At 35.5% G+C, this 24,174-nt stretch overlaps 1 protein-coding gene across 1 annotated transcript; it reads left to right on the top strand.

Annotated features, from left to right (window-relative positions):
* The first annotated feature begins 3,792 nt into the window (after positions 1-3,792).
* Positions 3,793-23,740, top strand: LOC133823332 (ferredoxin-dependent glutamate synthase 1, chloroplastic/mitochondrial). The gene is made up of 33 exons (XM_062256006.1): positions 3,793-4,241; positions 5,474-5,786; positions 6,350-6,792; positions 6,893-7,024; positions 7,670-7,768; positions 8,247-8,317; positions 8,806-8,902; positions 10,130-10,222; positions 10,799-10,944; positions 11,838-11,997; positions 12,803-12,913; positions 13,046-13,261; positions 14,902-15,059; positions 15,667-15,796; positions 16,507-16,565; positions 16,721-16,826; positions 17,111-17,207; positions 17,557-17,672; positions 18,073-18,270; positions 18,405-18,515; positions 18,755-18,994; positions 19,081-19,179; positions 19,483-19,578; positions 19,684-19,881; positions 19,961-20,035; positions 20,250-20,378; positions 20,459-20,557; positions 20,797-20,939; positions 21,034-21,127; positions 21,697-21,935; positions 22,040-22,118; positions 22,720-22,803; positions 23,059-23,740. Exons 1-33 carry the CDS (start codon positions 3,939-3,941, stop codon positions 23,218-23,220), a joined length of 4,896 nt encoding a protein of 1,631 aa, XP_062111990.1. The 5' UTR covers positions 3,793-3,938; the 3' UTR covers positions 23,221-23,740.
* Positions 23,741-24,174: the final 434 nt, after the last annotated feature.

Here is a 24,174-nt window from a genome sequence, read left to right as displayed (position 1 = left end):
TGGAGTCTCGCGGACGCCTTCCTCCGTGAGACACTTTCGGGGGCTTCCTGTAGTTGACCATATTACAGGTCGCCCGATAGACATTTTCTCGTGAGTCTATCAAACTGGTATACTCCGTGAACTTGGGCTCATAGTTCTTACGGGGTTTCTTTGAATGGTCCCCTCGGTTGGAGTTTCTTCCGCCTCGTTTATTCCGTGATTGGCTCAGATTTTGTTCTGGGCCTTCCGCTTGCGGTTGCGATGGTCCGGGAGTGATACTACATCTGGTTTGTACAGCTCCGTACCCAGAGAAATGGGTTTGACTTGGCGTCTGAGCAGACGCGGAAGGCCCATACACGCTTGGAGTGAATTGGGCTTTTGGAAGCGTGAGGGCTGGCGCGGGAGCTTGCGAAGCAAAGCTCGGCGCAGTCACGGAGGGCGTTGGAGCTGGGGGAACTCCAAAGGCCTGCTGGTAGGCATCCTCAAGGTTGATGATTCCCTGAGCTTTTGACATGAATTCGGATAGCGTTTCTGCCCGTCTCCTTTGCATTTCCCCCCATAGCAGGGAGCCGACAGTAAGGCCCGATTGAAGGGCGATCAGCTTCATGTCGTCGCTGACCTTGGTCTTAGCAGCAGCTTCCATCATTCTCTGAATGAAAGCTTTGAGGTTCTCATTGGGTAGCTGCTTGATGTTGGTTAAGGAACCAACCTCCATGTCGTGGTCTCGGGCAGCAATGAACTGCCTTCTGAATGCGGACTGTAGCTCCTTCCAACTGTGGATGGATCCGGGAGCTAATATTTTCCACCAGTCCTCCGCGGACTTGGTAAGGGTGAGTGAGAAGCACATGCATTTGGCGTCCTCACTGACGCGCGCTACTTGCATCATTTTGTTGTATTTAGCTAGATGGGTACGCGGGTCTGTCCTCCCTTCATATAATTCTATGTGAGGCATTTTGAAGTTATCCGGGAGGGACGTTTCCGCGATCCTCCGAATACATGGTTCCGGGTCTTCCTCCTCAGAGTCTGACAGGGCCCCACTTTGCTTCCGGACCAGCTTGGTCAAGGCAGCGATCTGTTCCTCGAGCCTCTTTGTATCGCTCTCCGGGAGGTCACGTCCTCGGAGCTTGTCGTTGAGATGATTTCGCAGGTCATCTCCGCGAGGCCGGGCCTTTTCTCCTTTGGCCTTTTCATACTTAGCCTCCAACCTTCTCCTTAGGTCCACCGTGGACCAGCTATCTTCGGAGTGCGTGTCCGTAGCGCGACCGTCCTGGTTGACGGAATCACTGGGGCGGTTGTTCCTTCCCCTGGGTCTGGGTGCCTTAGCACCGGGCCCTTTAGGCACAGAGTGCCCCTTTGGGGCTGAAGGACGTCTGGGCTTAGGAGCGCCAGAGACCTTCTGCGCGCGGGGGGGGGGGGCAGTCGGCCTGGTGATTCACGCCTTTAGGAGGTGCAGGGGCGTCAGCGCGCACAGGCTCTCCAACTTTTTCTTTGCCCTTGTTAGGGGCGGCTTTGGATGGTCCAGCAGCGGCTGGATCCGGCATAGTGGCATCAGCACCACCTAAAACAGAGGCGTCCTCGTCCGAGTCGCCCAGATCTCCGAACTTGCTTTGGAGGCGCTCCATCATGCGCTGCATTTTTTCGGAGATGCGCTCCTGCTCAGCAAGCTTGGCCTTAGTGACCATCAGTTCTTCGGCTACTTGGACCAGTTCTGGATCCTTCTCATAGTAGCAGCCGTCCTTGTAATAACCGTCTTGGACATACTCTTCTTCGTCTTCTAAGTATGTCGTATCTTCAGTACTGACCCGATCCTGGCGGGATGTCGGGTCTTCACCTTGGTAGTCCAAGGGTTCGTTTTGTACCGCATCTTCCATCATAGTATCGGGGTTGACCCTAGCATTTTTGTCAACCGCGGATTTTCTCGTAGTCACCATCTTTTTAGCACGGAGTGAATACAAAAAACGTACACAGAAAAAGAGCTGACTAACAACTTCCTACAGCTCTCAATGAAAGCACCAAAATGTTTACCGAGTTTTTCGGAAACGAATACAATCAGAATAATAAAAAGATAAGAACTGTAGAAGTGCAGGAATATAATTAGACAAACAGGTTTTTTACGTGGTTTAGGCGTTAACGAGCCCTAGTCCACGAGTCGATGTTATTATACTTGTAGAGAATTACAGTAAGATGGCTGGTGTACAAGAACTTCACACACTCACAGTGTTTCTCTCGGGTTCTCTTGAAGAAGATGAAGCTAGAGAGATTTTAGCAGAGTTCTTGCTATGTAATTTGTTGGTCCTCCCCTCCATCGTAAAATGAGGGGGTTTTTATAGCTAGGGTTTTTGATTAGGGTTTTACTCTGTCCCATTAGTCTTAATTACACCAGCCACAAATAGGGGGTACAATTACTGTAATAGCATGGCTACAAGACTCTATGTGGGTATATTTACGTGAAAGTATGGGGAATACACAAAGTCAGCCGTCTTTTCCAAGTTGTTAGCGGAACAGTAGGCGAAAAGGTACCCTTAGGCGTGCTGGGATGTGTGCGGCCTTGACCTGTCGGGCGTGTCAGGCGGGATCCTGTGTCAGGTGCATATCATTCCAAATATGCCTCCTCCATGACTCGACCGCTTGGTCTTGCTTCGTGCGTGGCACGGAACTGTTTCCGCGAAGGCAACCTGAAGAGCTTCTCCTGGAAGGAGCTTCCCCGAAGGATATCCCTTCGGGAGTCCGGGAGAGTTGACGAGCTTCCGTGTCGCGTTTGCTTGAAAGAGTAAGCCGGACACTAAACGGGAGAGGCGAAGCCTTTCTGTCCATCCGCGAGCTCTGGTCACTTTCCATGAAAGACTTTGATAATTCTGCTTCCCCGAGGATATCCATCTGAACGCTATCCGGAAATCTGGATAACAATATGTATATAATTGTAAATATGCCAAAATTTAATTACTTAATAATTAGTTTAACAAATAATTTATTTAAAACACTTAATACTTTATTTTTCATTAAATGGTAATGTTTAAATTTTTTTGAATCAAATCTTTTAAATATTTTGATAAAATATCATGAAATAAAAAAAACAATTTCAAGTTAATAAATTGATATTACTTTCTTATTAAAATGAATTTTTGTCCAAATTTTGTTTGCTAAAATACTTAAGAATATATATAGGCATTCCATTAATTAAATAAAATTATTTTTTAAATTATCTTTAACATTTTTTAATATTTTTTTACATTCTTTAATTTATTTTTTAGTTAATTTTAATAATTTATTTTATCTTGTTTTCATAATTTTTTAGAATTTTTTTTACTCTAGCAAGTTTTTATATAAAAATACAAAAATATAATTAGGTAATATTAAGATTATTGAATTTGTAAAAACAATTATTGAAAAAAAATGATATAAACTGTACAAACAGAAGCTCACGCCTCACGGTACGTACAATTGGAGATAGCTCACCCAATTATATGATTATTGGGACCATCACCAACCATCATTTTCAACACTAAAATATTTATTTATTATTTACTACACAAAGTGACTCACAGACAAATCAGGAACGAAATTAAAATTATTAGCGTATATTCGTGTGGGAAAATTAAAGGTTGTGCCCGTCACACAAATTAGTCCACGTGTGCCTCAATGAGCCCTCCAAGATTATCGGAAAATCAAGACCGTCAATCTATATCGTACGGCAAAAACGAATTACAATGGAGCCGCGAAGCAGAGGAGTAAAATCCAAGGGTCAGTGGAAGAGTCTGAATGAAATAAAAGAATGGAAAAATATTAATAGTAGTACTAGTAACTTAGTAAGAGGCCAGAGAGAGGAGACCAGTGAGAGGCTCTCTTTCTTTCTTTATTATCTTCTACTCATATCATCTTCATTTTATTTCATTCACCTCCACATTTCCATTTTCTCTCTCTCACTTTCACTTTCGCTCTCTAGCTATCTGCCGCCGGCCATGGCGGCGCAATCGGTGTCTTCTATTTCTCAGTTGCTTCACTCTAGTGGATGCTACGCCACTCAGCCTAATTATCCTTCGCTCAAAAATGGAATGTTTCTCGTCGATTTCGTCGGCTTGTACTGCAAATCGAACCGGACTCGGAGGAAATTGGGAGCTTCGGTGAATCGTCCGAGTAGTGTTCCTCATCCTCAATCTGTAGCTAGCAGGAGGAGAACATCATCGGTCAAAGCGGTTCTTGATCTTGAACGTAGCGAGGTCGCCTTAGATCAGTCGCGTGGTGGTTCGGATTTGGAACCGAAGGTATGTATTGTGTTTGTTTTGATTATTGGTTGAGAGGTTGGATTTTTAATTGTAATTGATTTGGGACCTTTATCGGGTTCTGAGTTTTGCTGTATAAGTTTTGGATGTGAAATGGTAATGGCAGAGGCCGTGTTTGGATGAAATGACTTTAGACTCTGTTTTACTCCGTTTAATTAGATTTTTTTTTCTTCTTTTTCTTGTGAGCTACTTGTCGTTCTTGGGGTAATCGTGTGGTGAAATTAGATGCATGTTGTTTTTCACAGAAGGACCAAGCGCGTCCTTAGTATTCCCTTACAAAATAAAAATAAAGAATTAGAAAAACTCCTTTTAGTATCTTTTAAACTTGTTACCAGAAGCTTCAGTGTTGAGCTTGATGTGGTAGCGAATGTCGTTTAGGGTGAGGCCGTGAGGGATTGAATTGGTGAAGCCTTATTCCTCTCTTGTTTTGGCACCATCTTCTGAGATACTTGACAAACAAAGCTTTCAAACTCGGGTAGGCTTTTTAATGTTATAGAGATACAGGAGCTAGGTGGTTTAGACCTTGTTTCAAAAACTTTCGGATTGATCAAAGTAAGCTATGAACTGGAATGCTTGCAAAACATTATATTATATAATATCGTCGAATTCAAATCTGAATAAGTTGTAATCTTGAAATTTCTCTCCACCTGTTTGGACAATCTTAAGCTCAGTTCTATCTAGTGAACATTGGCTTTTCTCTAAGCAGAGCATTATTTAGAGAAGTGTAAAGCTTAGTACTTTGAAGTGACAAAAAATGGTAGTTCCACTTCCAACCAAATCGAAGTAAGTATATTTGTTTGTTAGGGTAGTAATGGATTGAAGACCTTAAAATAGAAAGAAATAAACTTAGAAATCCAACACTGCTGTTATAGATCATACATTAGTGAGTAACAGTGTTATAGGATTTTGAGATAACAATTTTTTTTTTATTTATTTTGCAGTCTTCTTTCTTGCTCAATAAAATTTGTTTCTTATTAAAGGAAAACTAAAAACTCTTGGTGTATCTAGACTTTAATTTTTCCTACTGTCCTTTTCATTTTCCCTTGTTTGTTTTGCTGCATGTTGGATGATCCACACCTCAGTGTCAGGTGCTGATGAGCATGCTACTAACCCTTACTGTTCTAAGCGGGGGAGAAGGATTAGAAACCTTCCCATCCATCTTTTTTCTTTAGAATTTCACTTGAGCAATTATGACCTGAATTTACACTTAGCAGGTTGCAGACTTGAAAGATATATTATCAGAAAGAGGAGCTTGCGGTGTTGGGTTCATTGCCAATTTGGATAATATAGGTTCTCACCAAATTGTTGAGGATGCTCTTACAGCTCTTGGCTGCATGGAGCATCGTGGAGGCTGTGGAGCAGATAATGACTCTGGTGATGGTTCAGGTGTGATGACTTCGATTCCATGGGATCTATTCAACAATTGGGCTAACAGTCAAGGGATTCCTTTGTTCGATAAGTTGCACACTGGGGTTGGAATGGTTTTCTTCCCAAAAGATGATGACATTGTAAAAGAAGTAAAAAAAGGTTGTTATTTAAACAGCATAGGATTACATTAAGTGCTTTGTGTTTTGATTTATACAAGGTTCTGGTTTTGTTGAGTATTTTAAAATTATATACATACAAGGTTGGAAAGTTTAGATGATATACTGGCTTAAGAGCCTGCCGGTCTACTGGTGTATATATGTACCTTCTAACAGTTTTTCCCATGTTCCACTAGTCATGGCTAGTTAGTTAAGAAATCTGAAAGCAGGAAATAGGTGAACAAAGAAAGGATTTTAATTTTAGTTTGTAACATGTTTAAGAATAGCTTACCACTTAAGTGCATTTAGTGTTAGTTGCAGTTATGTGCAGCTTTATATTTGTAGAAAAGATTATTTTTATCTAATTTATTGTTACTATCTCTCTCCCCACATTTTTTAGTGCAACTTATTTCTGTACTTAATTGTCCTTTTTTCATTTGTACCTTTCTTTCTACCTACACACAATCCATGTACCAATGTTTTATTGGTTCTTACTGTAGCAATTATCTATATTTTGTGCTGCATACTGTCTATTATTTGACCATTAAGTTCTGATTGCTTTTGTAGTTATTGTCAATATTTTAAGACAAGAGGGTCTTGAAGTGCTAGGATGGAGGCCTGTTCCTGTGAATATGTCTGTTGTTGGTTACTATGCTAAAGAAACCATGCCCAACATACAGCAGGTATTTGTAAAAGTTGTTAAAGAGGAGAATGTTGATGACATTGAACGAGAGTTGTACATATGCAGGAAATTGATTGAAAAAGCAGCACAATCAGAAAGTTGGGGAAATGAACTTTATTTCTGTTCTTTGTCCAATCAAACAATAGTTTACAAGGGAATGCTTCGCTCAGAAGTTCTTGGGTTATTTTATACTGACCTTCAAAGTGATCTTTATAAATCACCTTTTGCAATTTATCATCGGAGGTACAGCACAAATACTAGTCCGAGATGGCCTCTTGCTCAACCAATGAGGTTACTTGGTCATAATGGAGAGATTAATACCATACAGGTTATTTTTGTTTCACTTTTGGTAGACTGAAATAACATGTTCTATATTGCTTGTAAAATTTCAACTAGAAACTTTACATTGACACAACAGTTATATACAGGGGAACTTGAACTGGATGCAATCCAGAGAATCCTCATTGAAGTCTCCCGTATGGCGAGGTCGAGAAAATGAAATTCGTCCATTTGGCAACCCCAAGGCATCAGACTCCGCAAATCTTGACAGTACAGCGGAAGTATGCATCATCCAATTTTATACTGATGTTTCGTTAATTATTTGTTGAGTGCTGATTAATAAAGATACATTGGATGTAGATATCAAGAAAGTTATAGATAAAATAGAAACTAATGATGGTATTAAAAGTTGTTCCAGATGTGGAGAATATTTTTAACTAATTTTGCAATATTATGCTCTCATAGGAAATGTGTAACTAAATGTTAGTCCTTCATCATTAATGTAGTGGTGGGTGATTGACTTTCAAAATTTATTCTTCTCCCATATATATCATGTTAAGAAAGAGCACCTTTCACACCAAGATGTTGTTTTAACATCATAGCTATGACTTTTAATATGGAGCCATTCTCTATTGTTGGGACATCACGATCTTGCTTTCCAAGAATCTTTACATTATTGGCTGAGAATATACTTCACTAGAGATTTTAGGCATTTTATTATTCTAGTTTGTGGTTTTGTGTATGTTATAGGATATGGTTATACAAATGAACATATTATAAACAGTTTTTCTTCTGGGGGATGTGGGGTGGGGGAGCGAATGTCAACTTGCTTGAATTTCATTTAACTTCATTCAAGATGACTACTTTATATCATTATTTTGATATCATTATGTGTTGCTCTTCATTATTTTCTCTTTTCTTTTCAGTTGCTGATAAAAAGTGGTCGTACTCCTGAGGAGGCTTTGATGATTCTTGTACCAGAGGCATATAAAAATCACCCAACATTGACAATCAAGTACCCTGAGGTATTTTAATTTGAGATCCGTTAATTGAGTATGATATCACTTACCTGAGGTATTTTGAGTTGATATTTTGTTTCAGACATGAAACTGCAATGAAAAATCAACGGTACATTGTTGTTTCTCTGCATTTATAGATGTGTAATTCCTTTGGATTACTATTTAAAGTTTGTGTATATTTAACTTACAAAAAATGGTTTCATTCTTTAAGTACTTAACCTCCTAAACTTTGTCTATCTTGAACTTTTTCCATGAATCTGTGAACTTCATGATATCTCTCCATAGTTTCCAAGTCAGCATTATTTATACTCCCTTGTAGTCTTTTAGTGATATTTTCCAGGATTAAATAACTTGTCACATTATTAATTCTAGGACAGTTTTGACTTAATGATTTAGAGTTGCTTTACTTTTTGATTAGTAACATTCATGTTATGTAAAGAACTATTACAAGCAGAGGATATTTATATGTTTCTTTCTGATATAGGCGGTTGACTTTTACGATTATTACAAGGGTCAGATGGAAGCTTGGGATGGACCTGCTTTACTATTATTCAGGTAATTTCTTTGTTCCATTCTTACATGTGATCTAAAATGATCAGTAGTTAGCTAGTTATCTTCTTTAATTCTATATAGTTAAAAGTAGTTGACAGAGTCAAGTTCAAATTCCAGAAAATAGAAAATAGCTTTGTTTCAGTGGTAGTCTTTATTTATTATGACTGTGATTATATTATTACTGTTAATAGGATCATTAAATTCTTCTTAAGTAAATCTTGATAAGCTGCTGATGGTAGTCATCTAATATTGTCTGGTTTGATAATGGTCATAATGAGTATTGTAGGGTACTGGAGACATGCCAGTTGACCAGATCATTCATAGTGTCAGTTTTGATATTAAAGAGAGGCAATCAAATATTCCCAATCATGGTCCTTAGTGATCAAGTGAATATTATACATAAAACTCAAAATGCTCTCTCTCTCTCTCTCTCTCTCTCTCTCTCTGCATGGTTTAACTTATGATAATTGTATACCATATGTATTAAACAGTGATGGAAAAACAGTTGGTGCCTGCCTTGATCGAAATGGATTGCGTCCAGCTAGGTATTGGCGGACATCAGACAATGTTGTTTATGTTGCATCTGAGGTGTGTTTAGTTCTCATTTATTTCTTAAATTTCTTTAATGAAATGTCATCCTTTAGAGTTGGCTAGCACACAAATGTCTTTCATATACCGACTTAAGAGGTTTCCTATGGTTTACATAAAGCCTAAAGAACTTGGTTATGTATGTTTTAGTTACACAGTCAAGCTTGTGATGGTGTTTAGGCTTGGCTTAGGTTTAAGAACTTGATGATGTACTGAGATGCTGATCTGTCGTGTGTTAAAGGGACCATTTGTTTTTCCCAATTCAGGATTATCTTGTGTTTGAATTGTTTCTAAAATTAATTTGCCATAGTTACTCTGAAATCTGAATATCAATATTTTCTGCCAATTAATGTTCAAATATAACAAATATTTAGGAAGTTTCAGGTGCATTAGTTATTTCCTCTTAAAATATTTATGAATGGTGTGTTAAATATGATGGATGTATGTCATAATGTCAGTAATTAGGACTTTTTTGGTTTTGAACATCTCTTGATTATACCTTTTTGTTTATTGTCTAGATGGCAACTGTATTGGCTTTGTTTATAATAGAGTATTCTGTATTTCATTGTTATCTGGTATTTACCTCATCTATCGAGTTCTCTTACTGTATGATTATTAATTGTGGCTCCCAAATTAATGGGTTTAATGGCTTGGGGCAAGGAAGTTGGTTTTTCTATAGCATAATAATTTTTCCTGTCAGGATATAGCATATATATTTTAGATCGAAGTGTGTGATGAGAAATTCTAACTTCTTCTGTTAGAAACAAATTAGGCAGTTTCTCTTTATTCGTTTTGTGCATTATTTATGTGGAAATAATGCTTCTATATTTTATTGAACTAGATTTATGCCTTTAAATAGGCACTGTACAGAGAATGAGAAGATATTTGGTAGTTAATACCAAATATCCTAGCATAATTACAGCAAAGAATAAGGTAACAAAATAAACCTACAATAATCTAAATATGGAAACTATACAAAATATACAGCTAGGTTTCCCATTCTAAAAGGGATATCGAATAATATTTCCTACAATTTACATCAAATAATATATTTCATTGGAGTCCTTTTCCAATTATTCAGTTTTGGTAGGATGATTTGCTTGCTGCAGCATTATTTGTTTACACCACTCACTGGATAAAATTTGGTGTTGTTTTGGAGTCTAAAGCTTGTATCTTCCGGCCTTCTTCAATGTGGTTATGATTTCAGACTTCATTTGTGTTGCTTAGGTTGGTGTTGTGCCTATGGATGAGTCCAAAGTAACAATGAAAGGTCGTCTGGGTCCAGGAATGATGATAACTGTGGATTTGTTAAACGGACAGGTTTGTCAAGTTATATTGCTTGGTTTTTTTGTACTATTCTTTTTGTATTGGTTTAAGGCAGTTTCAAAAGGAAAATTTTCTTTTAAATACTTGAAAACTTTTCTATAGAGGGTTAATTTGTAAATAGTTTGAATATGTATATCTGTCTGTATGATTTTTAAATCTCTTCCTTTCTAGTGATATATTAAAATATTACAGTATCCTCACTGCAACTTGGATTTTTTTTTTAATTAAGAAATAAGTTATCCATTTGCATTTTGTTGGCTACCCTTAGGTTGGGCGTTCTGTCTTTGAGGATATTCCAAAGGGGAAAATTCATTTAGCCAATGGGATAATTAACATTTCTATGACCAAGCAAAAATAACTTTTAAGTGATGAGTGCTGATTGGGTTGAGAGACTGGTTTGTGATTAGTTTCACAAGACAACAAATTTGGTTCTCCATTTTACAAAGTTGTACTCACATTTTCTTGATATTTGACGAGCTTTTTACTTGCATACTACACTTTTTTATTGTATTCAGGAGGACTAGAGGGCCCTCTAGGCTGTTCTAAATCATTAGCTTTTTTAAATGGTAGGTGTATGAAAATACAGAAGTTAAAAAGCGAGTTGCCTTGTCAAATCCATATGGAAAGTGGGTTAAGGAAAACCTTCGATCCTTGAAGCCTGCAAACTTTCTCTCAGCTGCGGAAATGGACAATGACGCCATATTGAGACGCCAACAGTAAGCTCTCTATGCCATTAGCTATTTTCAAATGTCCCTAATATGTTAGTCATTTTGTGAAAGATATCGTGTGCTTGCTTTTATTTTTTAAATCCTAGAGACTCATGCCGTTCTGCTGATTAATGAAAATAATAATTAGAAAAAGAGCTATTGTACGTACTACATACTAATAATTGTAAAGGAAAAAAATATTTAACTGTTAACTGATACGGCCATGAATGATTGAAACCTCATTTATTTTAACTATCCTCTTTTTCAAATAAACATCTTCTACTTGGGGCATCCTATCGTGTTAGTGAAACAATGAACCTCAGATTTTTTTTTGACCAATCAGGTCTGGAGTATATAGGGAATTTTCTCATTTAAAGACAAATTGAAATATGCAGTGTAGATAAATATACCTATTGGTGTTTTAAAAAATTTCATGGAATGTTAAAAGAATAGAAGGAATATTCCTATAAAATAGAGTATAATCTTTGCGTTTCTCGATAATACCTTTTGCTGAGATTTTGAACTGCTTGATATATTGTGTTTCTCAAATGACCAAGGATATTTAATAGCTGTTAGTTCCACAAGTTTGCCTCGTCAAAACTGAGTTTATTAATGGAGCTTGGGATGTACTATGTAGATGGATCTGATAAAAAATAGTATGCCAGATAATTGTTGAATGATTATCATCAAGAAAAGAAGTTTGGTGAATTGAATGAGTGTACAGCTGTGATATATGTGTCATCATTTTTCATAAATAAGTGGCGTAAAAATATGAGTGCTAAATTTTTAATGACGAGAACGTGACACTGGTTTTTGATATTTTGTGATAGTGTATGATTTGCTCAATATCTCCTATGTTATGCTTCTTGAGTGGTTTTAACTTTGACTCATGATGGGAGCAGGGCATTTGGTTACTCTAGCGAGGATGTCCAAATGGTTATTGAGTCTATGGCTTCACAAGGGAAGGAGCCAACATTTTGTATGGGAGATGATATTCCATTGGCAGTGATATCCCAGAAACCCCACATGCTTTTTGATTATTTCAAGCAGCGTTTTGCACAGGTTTGCTTTTTCTTTATTTTTTTGTAGATGATATTTCAATCTAATGCTTTCTTATACCATTAATTAAAAATTACTGAACACTATGAATTATGATTAGGTATTTCTTTTGTATCCAAAAGCTGATGTAGTTGATTTTCTTTTAGAACTATTGAATTTTACTATAGGTAAGTTTATTTATTTATTTTTTTTGCTTCAATAATTTTTGAAGACATTTCTTGGAGATCTCTCATATCATTTACTTGGATATATTATCAATCTCGTTATTCTCTGCTGATAGGAAGTTTTAAAGGGATTGTGAAAGTAAGAAGGGAAAGCTTCCTTGTAGATGGGTTTGCTTTCTTGAGGAAAGTTTTTGGCCACATTGAATGCTTCAGATTGATTTAGTGTCATAGCAGGCTTTTACTAAAAAAAGATTAGGGTTGGACTATGAGTTTTAAGTTTATAACAATGCAACACTTAGCTTTTCTCTCCTTACCTTGCTTTTATTTTTTTCTTCTCACTTTTAGGAGTTAGGTCTTCCTCTTCCGATGGGTTTAGGGATATATGTATATGTATATAGATACATGTAGGGTATATTTATATACACATATATTTTAACCTATGATTATTAGAACTGGCAGAATGTTGTATAATTTGTTTGTATTTGCTAATGCATGTTTGGATTTTTTTGTTACTTTTTTGGTGGATCCCTGGTGTCTTTCTCCCCATATAATTTTGCCAATTGCATATTTGATTTGGTTTCCCCATGATGCTGAATATCCCATGTATGTGACTTTTCATTTATCATTTGTTTTTATCTTTGTAGGTTACAAATCCAGCTATTGATCCTCTCAGAGAAGGGCTAGTTATGTCACTCGAAGTCAATGTTGGGAAGAGAGGGAATATATTGGAGGTTGGACCTGAAAATGCTTCACAGGTTTGTTTAGGATCTCTTTTTCTTCTTAATCCATACTGCATGGTGACTGTGACTGTTTTTGTACCCAATGAAAAGAAAGAAATGCAGTAGCTCTATACATGAGATTGAGCATCGTTCATTTAATTGTGCTAGGTTATCCTGTCTAGCCCTGTACTAAATGAAGGAGAGCTTGAGTTACTGCTGAAGGACTCTCTCTTAAAACCCCAAGTCTTACCAATATTTTATGATATTCGTAAAGGGATAGAAGGTTCGTTAGAAAGAACATTGGATAAGCTTTGTGAAGCTGCTGATGAAGCAGTGCGAAATGGCTCCCAATTGCTTGTTCTCTCTGACCGATCTGATGAGCTGGTAAGAACCATTTTAACTTCAGTCTATTTTTATTTATTTCCCTCTGTTTCTTTCTCTATCTCTCTCTGTCTTTGTTTTCTTTCTTCTTCTTTTTCTTTTTTTAAATACTTCTGTAATGAGAAACAAACCTCAAACCCAACATTTTTGCCGAAAACTAAATAAGAACAAAATTATCTTCATTTTGAAACCATCTGGAATTTATCTATTGCTGAGGTTCTGCAACATATTTGATTTATTATTCTGTTTCTGTAAGGGACAATTTTGAGTATAAAATTATATTTTTTATTGTTATTTTAACGTTAAATTGAAGATAAATGTGTATAAAAAATGAAGGGCATTTTCTAAACCTTGCCATTAATTGCTTCATGTGGATGTTGCTTCAAATGTTAAACAATCAAATGGAAAATTTGTGAAAACTATGGGCCTGTTTGACATTGTTTTCTGTTTTTTGTTTTCAAAGTTGTGTTATTAGAAATGAGAACAGAAAACAGTTTTTGTAGATTTCAAAAAACAAGAGGTGTTTGGTTAATGTTTTCTAAAAACTATTTTTTAGTTTTATTTTTTAAAAATCTTAAATAAAAAATTAAAAAATATATTTACAAAGAAAAAAATCTTTTAAAAGTTTGTAATAAATAATGAGATAAGATAAAATAATTTGAAAGAAAAAATGAAGAAATATAAGGAGTCAGAAAGTAAGAAGAGAAAATTTGAAGAAATAGAAATTGAGAAGAGTGAAATTGATTCAAGAAAAAATGAGAGAGAAGGTGATGAGAAAGAAAGTGAAGAGAGAGAAGTGAGTAGAGAAAAAGTGATGAGAGGAAATGACGAGAGAAAAAATGATGAGAGAGAAAATGAGGATATATTAAGTGATGAGAGAGAAAGTGAGGATATAGTAATTAAGTGGTGAAAGAGAAAATGATGAAATAATAAGTGATGTAAGAGAAAATAAGTATATAAAAAATAATGAATGAAAAAATGAAAAGATAGAAAGTGAGAAGAGAGAAAATAGCGAGAAAGTGAAGAGAGAAAATGTAAGGAGAGAGAGAAAATAAGGAGATAGAAAGTGATGTGAGATAAATTAATGAGAGGGAAAATGATGTTAGATAATAATAATTAAAAAAGTGATGTGAGAAAAAAAAAATAGATAAAAAAAATTTGAGAACAACAGAACACAACTTTTTGTTGTTCTCAAAATTTTATGATTTTTGTAACTTTATTTTTAAAAACTGTTTTATGAAAACAACGCCAAATTCCCCCAACTTGTTTTCAAAAAACAGTTTTTAGTTTTTAAAAACAAAAAAACAGTTTTTCAGTGAAGGTGCCAAACACCCTCTATATTTTTTCTAAGTTTCCACTTTCCACAAATTCGTGGTAGAATACCATATTACAAAGAAACATGTTATATATTCTCTCTGTTTTTATTCACATCAATAAAACTGATAGATTTTCTTTATCCAAGTTGGTTGTCCTTTTTTGCTCGTTCATTATTTAATTTTTTTAAGTGTTATTATTTTCATTTGCTTGATTGTTACTGTTATTATTTTTAATAGTTTTATTGTTATATAATTTTTTCTTCTTGTTTCTGCTGTACTGTGTTCTAGATATCTTTCCATTGACATGTGCTTTTATTTCATTTACAGGAACCAACTCGCCCTGCAATTCCAATTCTTCTGGCTGTTGGAGCTGTTCACCAGCATCTTATTCAAAATGGTTTGCGAATATCAGCTTCTATTGTGGCAGACACTGCTCAGTGCTTCAGCACTCATCACTTTGCCTGCTTGATTGGATATGGTGCAAGGTTGTCCTCAGTCTCCTTTCTTTGTTCCATTTGATACAAGACAGTATTGCCGCACTCAGTTTTTATTTTTTTATATAAATTTATATCTTCTACCACTTTTGGTCTTTTATAGTAGAAAAATGGAGTTGGTGATTATAATTTTCATGTGAATTGTTCTTTTCTACTATCAAGAAAGGTTTATATATTCATAGCTATTTATGTTTATTTTCCGTAGCTTATAATCATCTTAGAATATTATTATATCACTGTAAGTTAGCAATGCTTAGGAGGGTTCTCTCTAGATTTTAAACCTGTTTTCTAGTCTAACTTGAGAGAGTATGGAGTCACAGGTTACGCATAATTCTAGAAATTGTTACTGTTGTTTTAATACTGTACCCCAACTTTCATCTTTTAAACCATGTCTATTGAGAATTGGTTATTCCTAGGGTATTGTTCATTTTGAAATTCTGCATCAATCTCCATTTACTCTGTGATGCTTGCATTTTAACTACTGTTTTCATTTCTTGAATTAGTTGTTTTTTCATTTAGCAATAGTAGTTACAATAGCAGTTTTTACCTGTGTTTTCATCTCAAAAGCACATAACATTATAATTTCACTATCTATCAGTGCCATATGCCCATATTTGGCATTAGAGACAAGCCGGCAGTGGCGTCTGAGTACTAAAACAGTAAATTTAATGCGCAATGGAAAGATGCCTACTGTTACCATTGAACAGGCTCAAAAGAACTACTGCAAGGTTAGTTTATTGGATTTTGGAAAGCAAATATTGTTTTATTTTTTGCTTTTGTGATCAAATTATAAATGTTCTTTTGGGTTGACATTTAGATTTTGGTTTCCATTACAAGTTACATTGCACATTTGCAGTATGTCTTTCTTTAAGAAATCGAGGTATTCCACTAATTATTTATAGAATTCTGGTCTTTCGTGATAATAAATGTTATGAGATTGAAAAATTTAGAGCAAATGAAATTAATTTGATTGAGGTTTGGCGACTGGAAGGAGCGAAGGAGGCATGCGCATTATCAAGGTTTACTTAGTTACTGGGGAAAGTTTGTTGAATATTAAGTTATGACTAATGCATATTTTTGTTTGTTTCCACATTTAAAAAGTTTTCAATTACAATCATGCACACATGCACACGTACACTCAACAGAAAATGAATGTCCAAGCATGAGCGAATTGTTTTAGTGTATCGTTCCTTGAATATTGTAGGCTTAGGTGAGGAAGTCAGTTTTAAAAAAATTATAATTAAGAATTAATTGCAGTTCTTTCATACTTTTTTTAAAGTTCTTGATTTCCTTAACATATATCACATTTGTTTCAAGTGTTTGCTTTTGTTTACCTTGAACTTTGATATTTAAACTCTTTCGTACACCACATTTTTTCTGGAAAATGTTAACTAGTGACACGTCAAGTATTTCTGATTGACAACCTCTGGAATCTCAGGCTGTCAAAGCTGGTCTTCTGAAAATTCTTTCCAAAATGGGCATCTCATTGCTTTCAAGGTATTTTGTTTTCCTTTGGTTTTTATCCAACATTTTTAGGGCTTATTTTTATCTGTTTTTTAGTTGAATTTTCTAGATTAGACCTGCACTTGTCTTCCGTTCCGTAATGTTTCTTACATCATTAGCTAATTAACTAATCAGTTTCCTGTGTTTAGTTATTGTGGTGCACAGATCTTTGAGATTTATGGATTGGGGAAAGAGGTGGTCGATTTTTCATTTCGTGGCAGTATGTCAAGTATTGGTGGACTGACATTTGATGAGGTGAGGGCAGACAACAGCAATTTTACATTTTTATTTAATTAATATTGTAACAGTCTATGACAGTGATTCTCAATTTTTTTTTTTTGTTTTGAGTGTGTTTTACTACAACTGAGAATGTTCAGAACCAGGGTATTGTAGATGAATATGCAATGACTTCCAATATGAGATTAGATCATCATGTCATTAGCTTTTATTTATTTATTTTTATCTTTTTTAATTTTAAAATTAAGTGTTGTGATTCACTGCTTGGTAATTTTTTTTTTATTTCTCAACATATTCTGCAGCTGGCAAGAGAGACTTTGTCCTTCTGGGTAAAGGCTTTCTCGGAGGATACAGCTAAAAGACTAGAGAATTTTGGATTTATACAGTTCAGACCAGGAGGTATCATCTTTCTAGATCGGTTTTTTTTTTTTTTTCCAGTAGTAATTAATACATCAAGTGTATAGTAGTTTTAGTGTTGTCTGATGCGTAAACATAGTTATAGTTTGAGGGAACTTTTTGTTCTTAGTACTCGTTATGTCAATATTTACCCATAGATAGTTACATAGGTTTTAACCATTTGATCTTTATTCAATGGTACTGACCACTTTAATAGTTTATCAAAAATATTTAATAAGTTATGACAACTCAACCTTTGAAATTAATGACAATACAGTTTTCAATTTTTTTGAAATGCAACTACTATGGAGATGTAATTGTTAATAATACTTTTGGCATGTGTACTTACTAGGGGAGTATCATGGAAACAATCCTGAGATGTCAAAGTTGCTCCACAAAGCTGTTCGGCAAAAGAGTGAAAGTGCATTTTCAGTCTATCAACAACACTTGGCTAATCGACCTGTGAATGTGAGTTCTTTAATCATTTATAATCATGTTTGGAAAGTATAATTGAATAGTTTATATCATGTGATTTGATTATGTAATTAGAAAGTATATTGGTAAAATTAATCTAACAACTTAATTAATCCACATACCACAGGATAACTTAGTCCTATTGAAGTACTTGGGATAATCTTCATTTATATCATGGGGAAAAAAGTCTATTCAATTTGTTTTCTCATAATTTATTGTTGGCAAATGATCAACTCACTTATTTTTTTTCCCTCATTGTTTTATATATAATTCAATACCATCATAACCTATATATCAAACCAGACATTTGTTTTGTATCGTTGTTCTCTATCTTTTCATTTTTTAGAAAAATCCTTAATTTTGAGTAACTTGTATTTTGTTAATTTAACAATAGGTTCTCCGAGATCTTATTGAGTTCAAAAGTGATCGTGATCCAATTCCAGTGGGAAAGGTTGAGCCTGCTACATCCATTGTTCAGCGGTTTTGCACAGGTGGGATGTCACTTGGAGCTATTTCGAGAGAAACTCATGAGGCAATTGCCATTGCAATGAACAGAATAGGAGGAAAATCTAATTCAGGAGAAGGTGGCGAGGTAGGTTGTTTCACCTTTATTATTGACTTTAATTGAAGTCCTTTTAGATGTAAAGATTCTGTCTTTCTATTTTTGTTAACAACCATGAAAAAATATTGTAAAAATGTGAAACTTAATGGAATGCCAATGATTAGGATCCTATTCGCTGGAAGCCACTTACTGATGTTGTTGATGGGTACTCTCCCACACTTCCACATCTCAAAGGTCTTCAAAACGGAGACACAGCTACAAGTGCTATCAAGCAGGTCATCACCTTGAATTCTATCTTCTAGATTGTTCTTAATTTAATATGTTACTAATTTATTGAGCAACCAATTGCAGTTTTATTTTACCATGTTTAATTTATTTTGAAATTTACAAGAAACAAAGATTGTTGAGATACATGTTTCCCACAATGGGTTTTTTTTTCCTAAAAAATAAGTGGTTTGGGGTACTTTTGCAATTTCTATTATCATTATCTCATCAAAATTTATTACATCTTCAGGTTGCTTCTGGACGTTTTGGCGTCACACCAACATTCCTGGCTAATGCTGATCAGTTAGAAATCAAAATTGCTCAAGGTGCAAAGCCTGGTGAAGGTGGCCAGTTGCCTGGTAAAAAAGTTAGTGCATATATTGCAAGGTTAAGGAACTCTAAGCCAGGAGTCCCACTTATATCTCCACCTCCACATCATGACATTTATTCCATTGAGGATCTTGCACAGTTGATCTTTGACCTGCACCAGGTATCTGCAAACTAAATCTCCTTAATTATTGACAGATATTTTTTAGATTCTGGTTAAAGATATACTAATGTATGCTGAATGAATAGGTGAACCCGAAAGCTAAGGTGTCCGTAAAACTTGTGGCAGAAGCTGGAATTGGCACGGTTGCTTCTGGGGTTGCTAAGGGTAATGCTGATATCATACAGGTACATGTTTATTATTCAATATATTTTCTCTTCTCTCTTGTGTGGTTCAGGCCAGCAGGCATATGTTATAAAATAATATCAACATAAGAAATGACTGTTTGGATATTATGCATGTACTTCATGTTTGTAATTTTATTATGTTGTGAAGTACTTTTTTTATTTAATTATATTTCTATTTTTTTAACTTCACAAACTTTTTGGCATGGGAGATCATTAGAGAACAATTGCTAAATTTTGATATTTTTCTCTAATTTTCCCTCTCTTATTTGGCCTTTTACAAATTTTTTTAATTTACTCTTACAGATATCAGGACATGATGGTGGAACAGGGGCAAGCCCTATAAGTTCCATTAAGCATGCTGGTGGCCCCTGGGAGCTTGGAGTTACAGAGACACACCAGGTTATTGAATTTAAGAAAATAATTAAGTACTGTTGATTTCTTTTATTGTATATTTTCCTTGGAGACCCTCTCTGAGTACTTTTAACATTTGAAATATCTGTACAGACACTTATTGAAAATGGCCTTAGAGAAAGAGTTATCCTCAGAGTTGATGGTGGCTTAAAAAGTGGGGTCGATGTTATGATGGCTGCAGCTATGGGTGCTGATGAATATGGCTTTGGTTCTGTGGCAATGATAGCTACCGGATGTGTTATGGCCCGTATTTGCCACACGAATAATTGTCCAGTTGGTGTTGCCAGCCAGGTACTTCAATTGTTAGTTATTATTTCTTTCTGTTTGGAGTAGGCGCTATTTTATTCCCTTTTGTATTTTTTATTCACAGAGAGAAGAACTGCGTGCTCGCTTTCCTGGAGTGCCAGGCGATCTTGTTAACTTCTTCTTATATGTTGCTGAGGAGGTAATGTTGTGCCTTATGTACTTTCTTTCCTTTATCTCTCTTTCTTTCGTGTGTGTGTGTGTGTGTGTGTGTGTTCAGTAATGTGGTTTGTTATTTTTGTTTTTATCCTCAGTTCCATAAATGCTTTTTTCTAGTAGTTATTTATATCCAATTTTCATGGCTTAGCCACTCAAAGGTTATCTTGCTGTTCTTAACTCTTAAATTATATTGCCAGGTAAGAGGCATCTTGGCACAATTAGGATATGAAAAATTGGATGATATAATTGGAAGGTCAGATTTATTAAGGCCACGTGATATATCTCTGGTGAAAACCCAGCATCTTGATCTCGGTTATATTCTCTCGGTAGGTCTAATTTTCATTTTCTCAGCATGTCCATATTTCGTTATTATTATATATTATTTGACTTCTCATCTTGATTACAGAATGTGGGGTTGCCAAAATTGAGCAGTACCGAAATTAGAAAGCAGGACGTTCATTCTAATGGTCCTGTTCTAGATGATGTTTTATTAGCAGATCAACAGGTGAAAGATTCTTGAGAACTAATGCATGCTCTTTCAACTATTAATTGTGTAGTTCCGATTTTTTTAATCAACTTCTATCCCAATCTATCACTTGACGAAATGGATGGCAATTAGTATTCATGTTGTTTTGTTAGATCAACAAAGCTTTTCTTGTTTCTGTCAAAAAGATTCTGCTATTTATTTGTGCTAGCTGCTGCTTCCTGTAGCCATTTGATAGAACATTGTTTGTGTTTGTGCAGATAGTAGATGCGATTGAGAATGAAAAGGTGGTCCAAAAGTCCATAAATATATACAATGTTGATCGTGCTGTTTGTGGACGGGTAGCGGGGGTGATTGCGAAGAAATATGGTGATACTGGCTTTGCTGGGCAGCTAAACATTACGTAAGATTTGCTAATTTGCTGCAAGTGTATTTTTCTCAAGGGTGTCTTGATTTGTCCAGATCCAAGCTAAATCAGTACTTTTCGTTGTGTTCAGATTTTTAGGGAGTGCAGGGCAGTCATTTGGATGCTTCTTGACGCCTGGAATGAACATTCGCCTCATTGGAGAGGCCAATGATTACGTAGGAAAGGTATGCCTGATAAAGCTTCTCGCATACTAAACACCAGAATGATCTTAATCATTTTAGTGGACTATATTTTTAAGCTGATTATCTATCTGGAAGCTAGCATTGATTTAAATTTTAACTCTTTAATTTGTAATTAGGCATCTTTCGGCAGTTGAATTACCAAAGTTTTAATTTCTGGCTAAGCTGTGCTAAGTAGAAACGTCTTAAGGGCTGCTAAAATTTTACAAAGAGAAATTATATTATTGATCAATTTTTAAAATTGGTTAAAAAAAAATGGTTATATCAAAAAGAAATTTGAGCAAATCCCACTAAAGTTTTGTTCAATTAGCATCCTTGGCAGTTCTCTGTTGCAAAGTCTTTGAAATACTTAATCAGTTGTGCTGAGTCTAAATCATTTTTGGGGGTTGCTAATGTTTTTCCGAGTAGATATTTACTCGGTATTGCAGAAGCTACACATTTTATGTTCCAATCATATCATAACTTTTGCTCTGGTGAAAGGTTATCCAACAATTTGTGTGGCTTATATTAAACATTTATTGATAAAAATCTGCTGGTGGCAAATAAATGCCTAGGGTATGGCGGGAGGTGAGCTGGTCGTAACGCCAGTGGAGAATACTGGTTTTATCCCTGAGGAAGCAACTATTGTAGGGAATACCTGCTTGTATGGTGCTACTGGTGGTCAAGTTTTTGTAAGAGGGAAAGCTGGAGAGAGATTTGCTGTCAGAAACTCACTTGCAGAAGCTGTGGTTGAAGGAACTGGAGACCACTGTTGTGAGTACATGACTGGAGGTTGTGTAGTTATACTTGGGAAGTGAGTTCACTTGTCTTGTCGCCTGCCACATTTAAGCTTTAAAAATGTATATGAAGAAATGAGTTAAAGAAATGTGACTGACTTCTATATATGACTTGCCTCAGAGTGGGAAGAAATGTAGCTGCTGGAATGACTGGTGGTTTGGCATACATTCTTGATGAGGATGATACTCTTATCCCCAAGGTTTGTGCACATTTCTCCTCTTCATCTTCTTTTTCTTACATATTTTGTCGTTTCCAGTTGCGTTAGCTAGTAGGTAGTACTACTACCCCTCCTTTCAACATTCTTTTAGTTGTTTCGTAGCTCACATTCATTTTAACACGGGGTTTTCATTAATTGTCTCTATCTTTGTCCTGGATAATTTTGATTCTTATTATATAGGTCTTATTTGACTAGTTTTACAGGAACAAAATTTCTCTCCATTAATTGTATTCCATTTCCTGTTTTCGACTTTAAAATTAATGTTTTAAATTTTATAAAAGCTGACCAGATACAAAGAAAAAACACACACCCACCCACCTTAGGATTAGAATCTCTCCCTTCCCACACAAGCACACACAAACACTGATTGAAATTTTTAACCAATTGAGCAGCCCCTATTGGTTCCTGAGAAGCATTTTGTACATTATAGGCGGGATTGTTAATTTGAAGACTTTTTTTTTTCCAAACTTTTACGTCTTTCAGTTGAATGACTGTCTAAGCATTACTTGCATTCTGTGTAATGTATGTTTCTTTCATCTAAATGTTTTACATCTCTAGTAATATGTTCTAAATATGTGTGCAGATAAATAGGGAGATTGTGAAGATCCAAAGAGTGACTGCCCCTGTCGGGCAAATGCAGTTGAAGAACCTTATCGAAGCCCATGTTGTAAGTGTACCAAATCAACTGTGCGATGTGCATGCAAGTTAAACGCATATGCACATGCCATTTAATGTTATCTATTTAAATCAGTCTTAGTGACTCCAGTATTTGAAACTCTACAGTTTTTCAGATTCATATTCAAATGACAAGTGATATGGATTAATTGCATTGAGAATCAGTTTTTAATGCGTCTTCATTGCTTTATCTCATCATTCAATCATTTTAAAATACTAATTTGATTTCCTGCATTATTTGGTGAAGGAAAAAACTGGTAGTAGCAAAGGCTCTACGATTTTGAAGGAATGGGAGACATACCTACCACTCTTTTGGCAGCTTGTTCCACCCAGTGAAGAAGACACCCCAGAAGCTAGCTTGGACTATGAGAAAACAGCAGCTGGGTCGGTGACTTTGCAATCCGCGTAGAGTAGCCATCGAACCATATAGTTTAAGGCTGGCAGCATTTCGATACAAAAGCTCTCCAACCCCACTCTGTACATGTGAGATAAAAGGAGATCGATGAGATTGACTTTTGCATGGAACATCTGCATTAGCTGGTATCAATGAGAGCATAATCACAATCACTACCACAGTTAATATGAGAAAACCAGAAGTTATATAACTAGAGAAGACTTACGATAGATTGGTGTTAAATAACCTTGATCTCGACCTTTAGGTCCTGCATTTAAAGCTGTTGCATAGTGCTCTGTGGCATAAAATGTAAATACGAGCTTGTTCATAATCTTCTGGTCTTGTTAAAACCGGTTGCTCTCGATGATTTCAAAGCTAGTTCAGATTATTCAACTCTTGCCAAAAGCTTCAGTCCAATGTTAATAAGCTATTTTCGGCCATCGCTTTCAGCTATTTTAATAAAACTCAGGATGAGCTTCTTGTTGGAATGGACAAAACTTATTCTTACATCAGAAAAAAATGTTTTTTTTCCCTTCTTTTAGGCGCAGTTATTTATTCTCACATGATTTCTGTTTCCATGCCAATAAGCTGTAATACCGTTTCTGCTTTAGTAGACGGTATATTTATGTGCGGATACTTCTATTTAATCTTTGTATTTACGAGGCAACAACGCGTAGATAGAATTATTTTTGACAAATTCAACTAGCATGATATGGTAAGCATGTAGTGCGTTTATATATTTTTTAAAGGCAAAATGTTCTAAAATTGAGGCCTAAACCAAGCACGAGCACAAAGAACTAGTAAAAAAAGAAAAAAAAAACTTGGTTCGAATCATAAACGATCTTACATCTAATTTGCTGGAAATCCCTTTTACAAGACCATTATGAAAACTAAAAAAGTAATCATCACAAAATCTTAGGGTTTGTTTGGTAAAATTTTTGTTTTTGAATTTTTTAAACATAAAAATAG

Source organism: Humulus lupulus, chromosome 3, assembly GCF_963169125.1.
Source record: "Humulus lupulus chromosome 3, drHumLupu1.1, whole genome shotgun sequence".
NCBI classification, from domain to species: domain Eukaryota; kingdom Viridiplantae; phylum Streptophyta; class Magnoliopsida; order Rosales; family Cannabaceae; genus Humulus; species Humulus lupulus.
The sequence above is the reverse complement of the archived record's forward strand: the minus strand, read 5'-3'. Positions and strand labels throughout refer to the sequence as shown.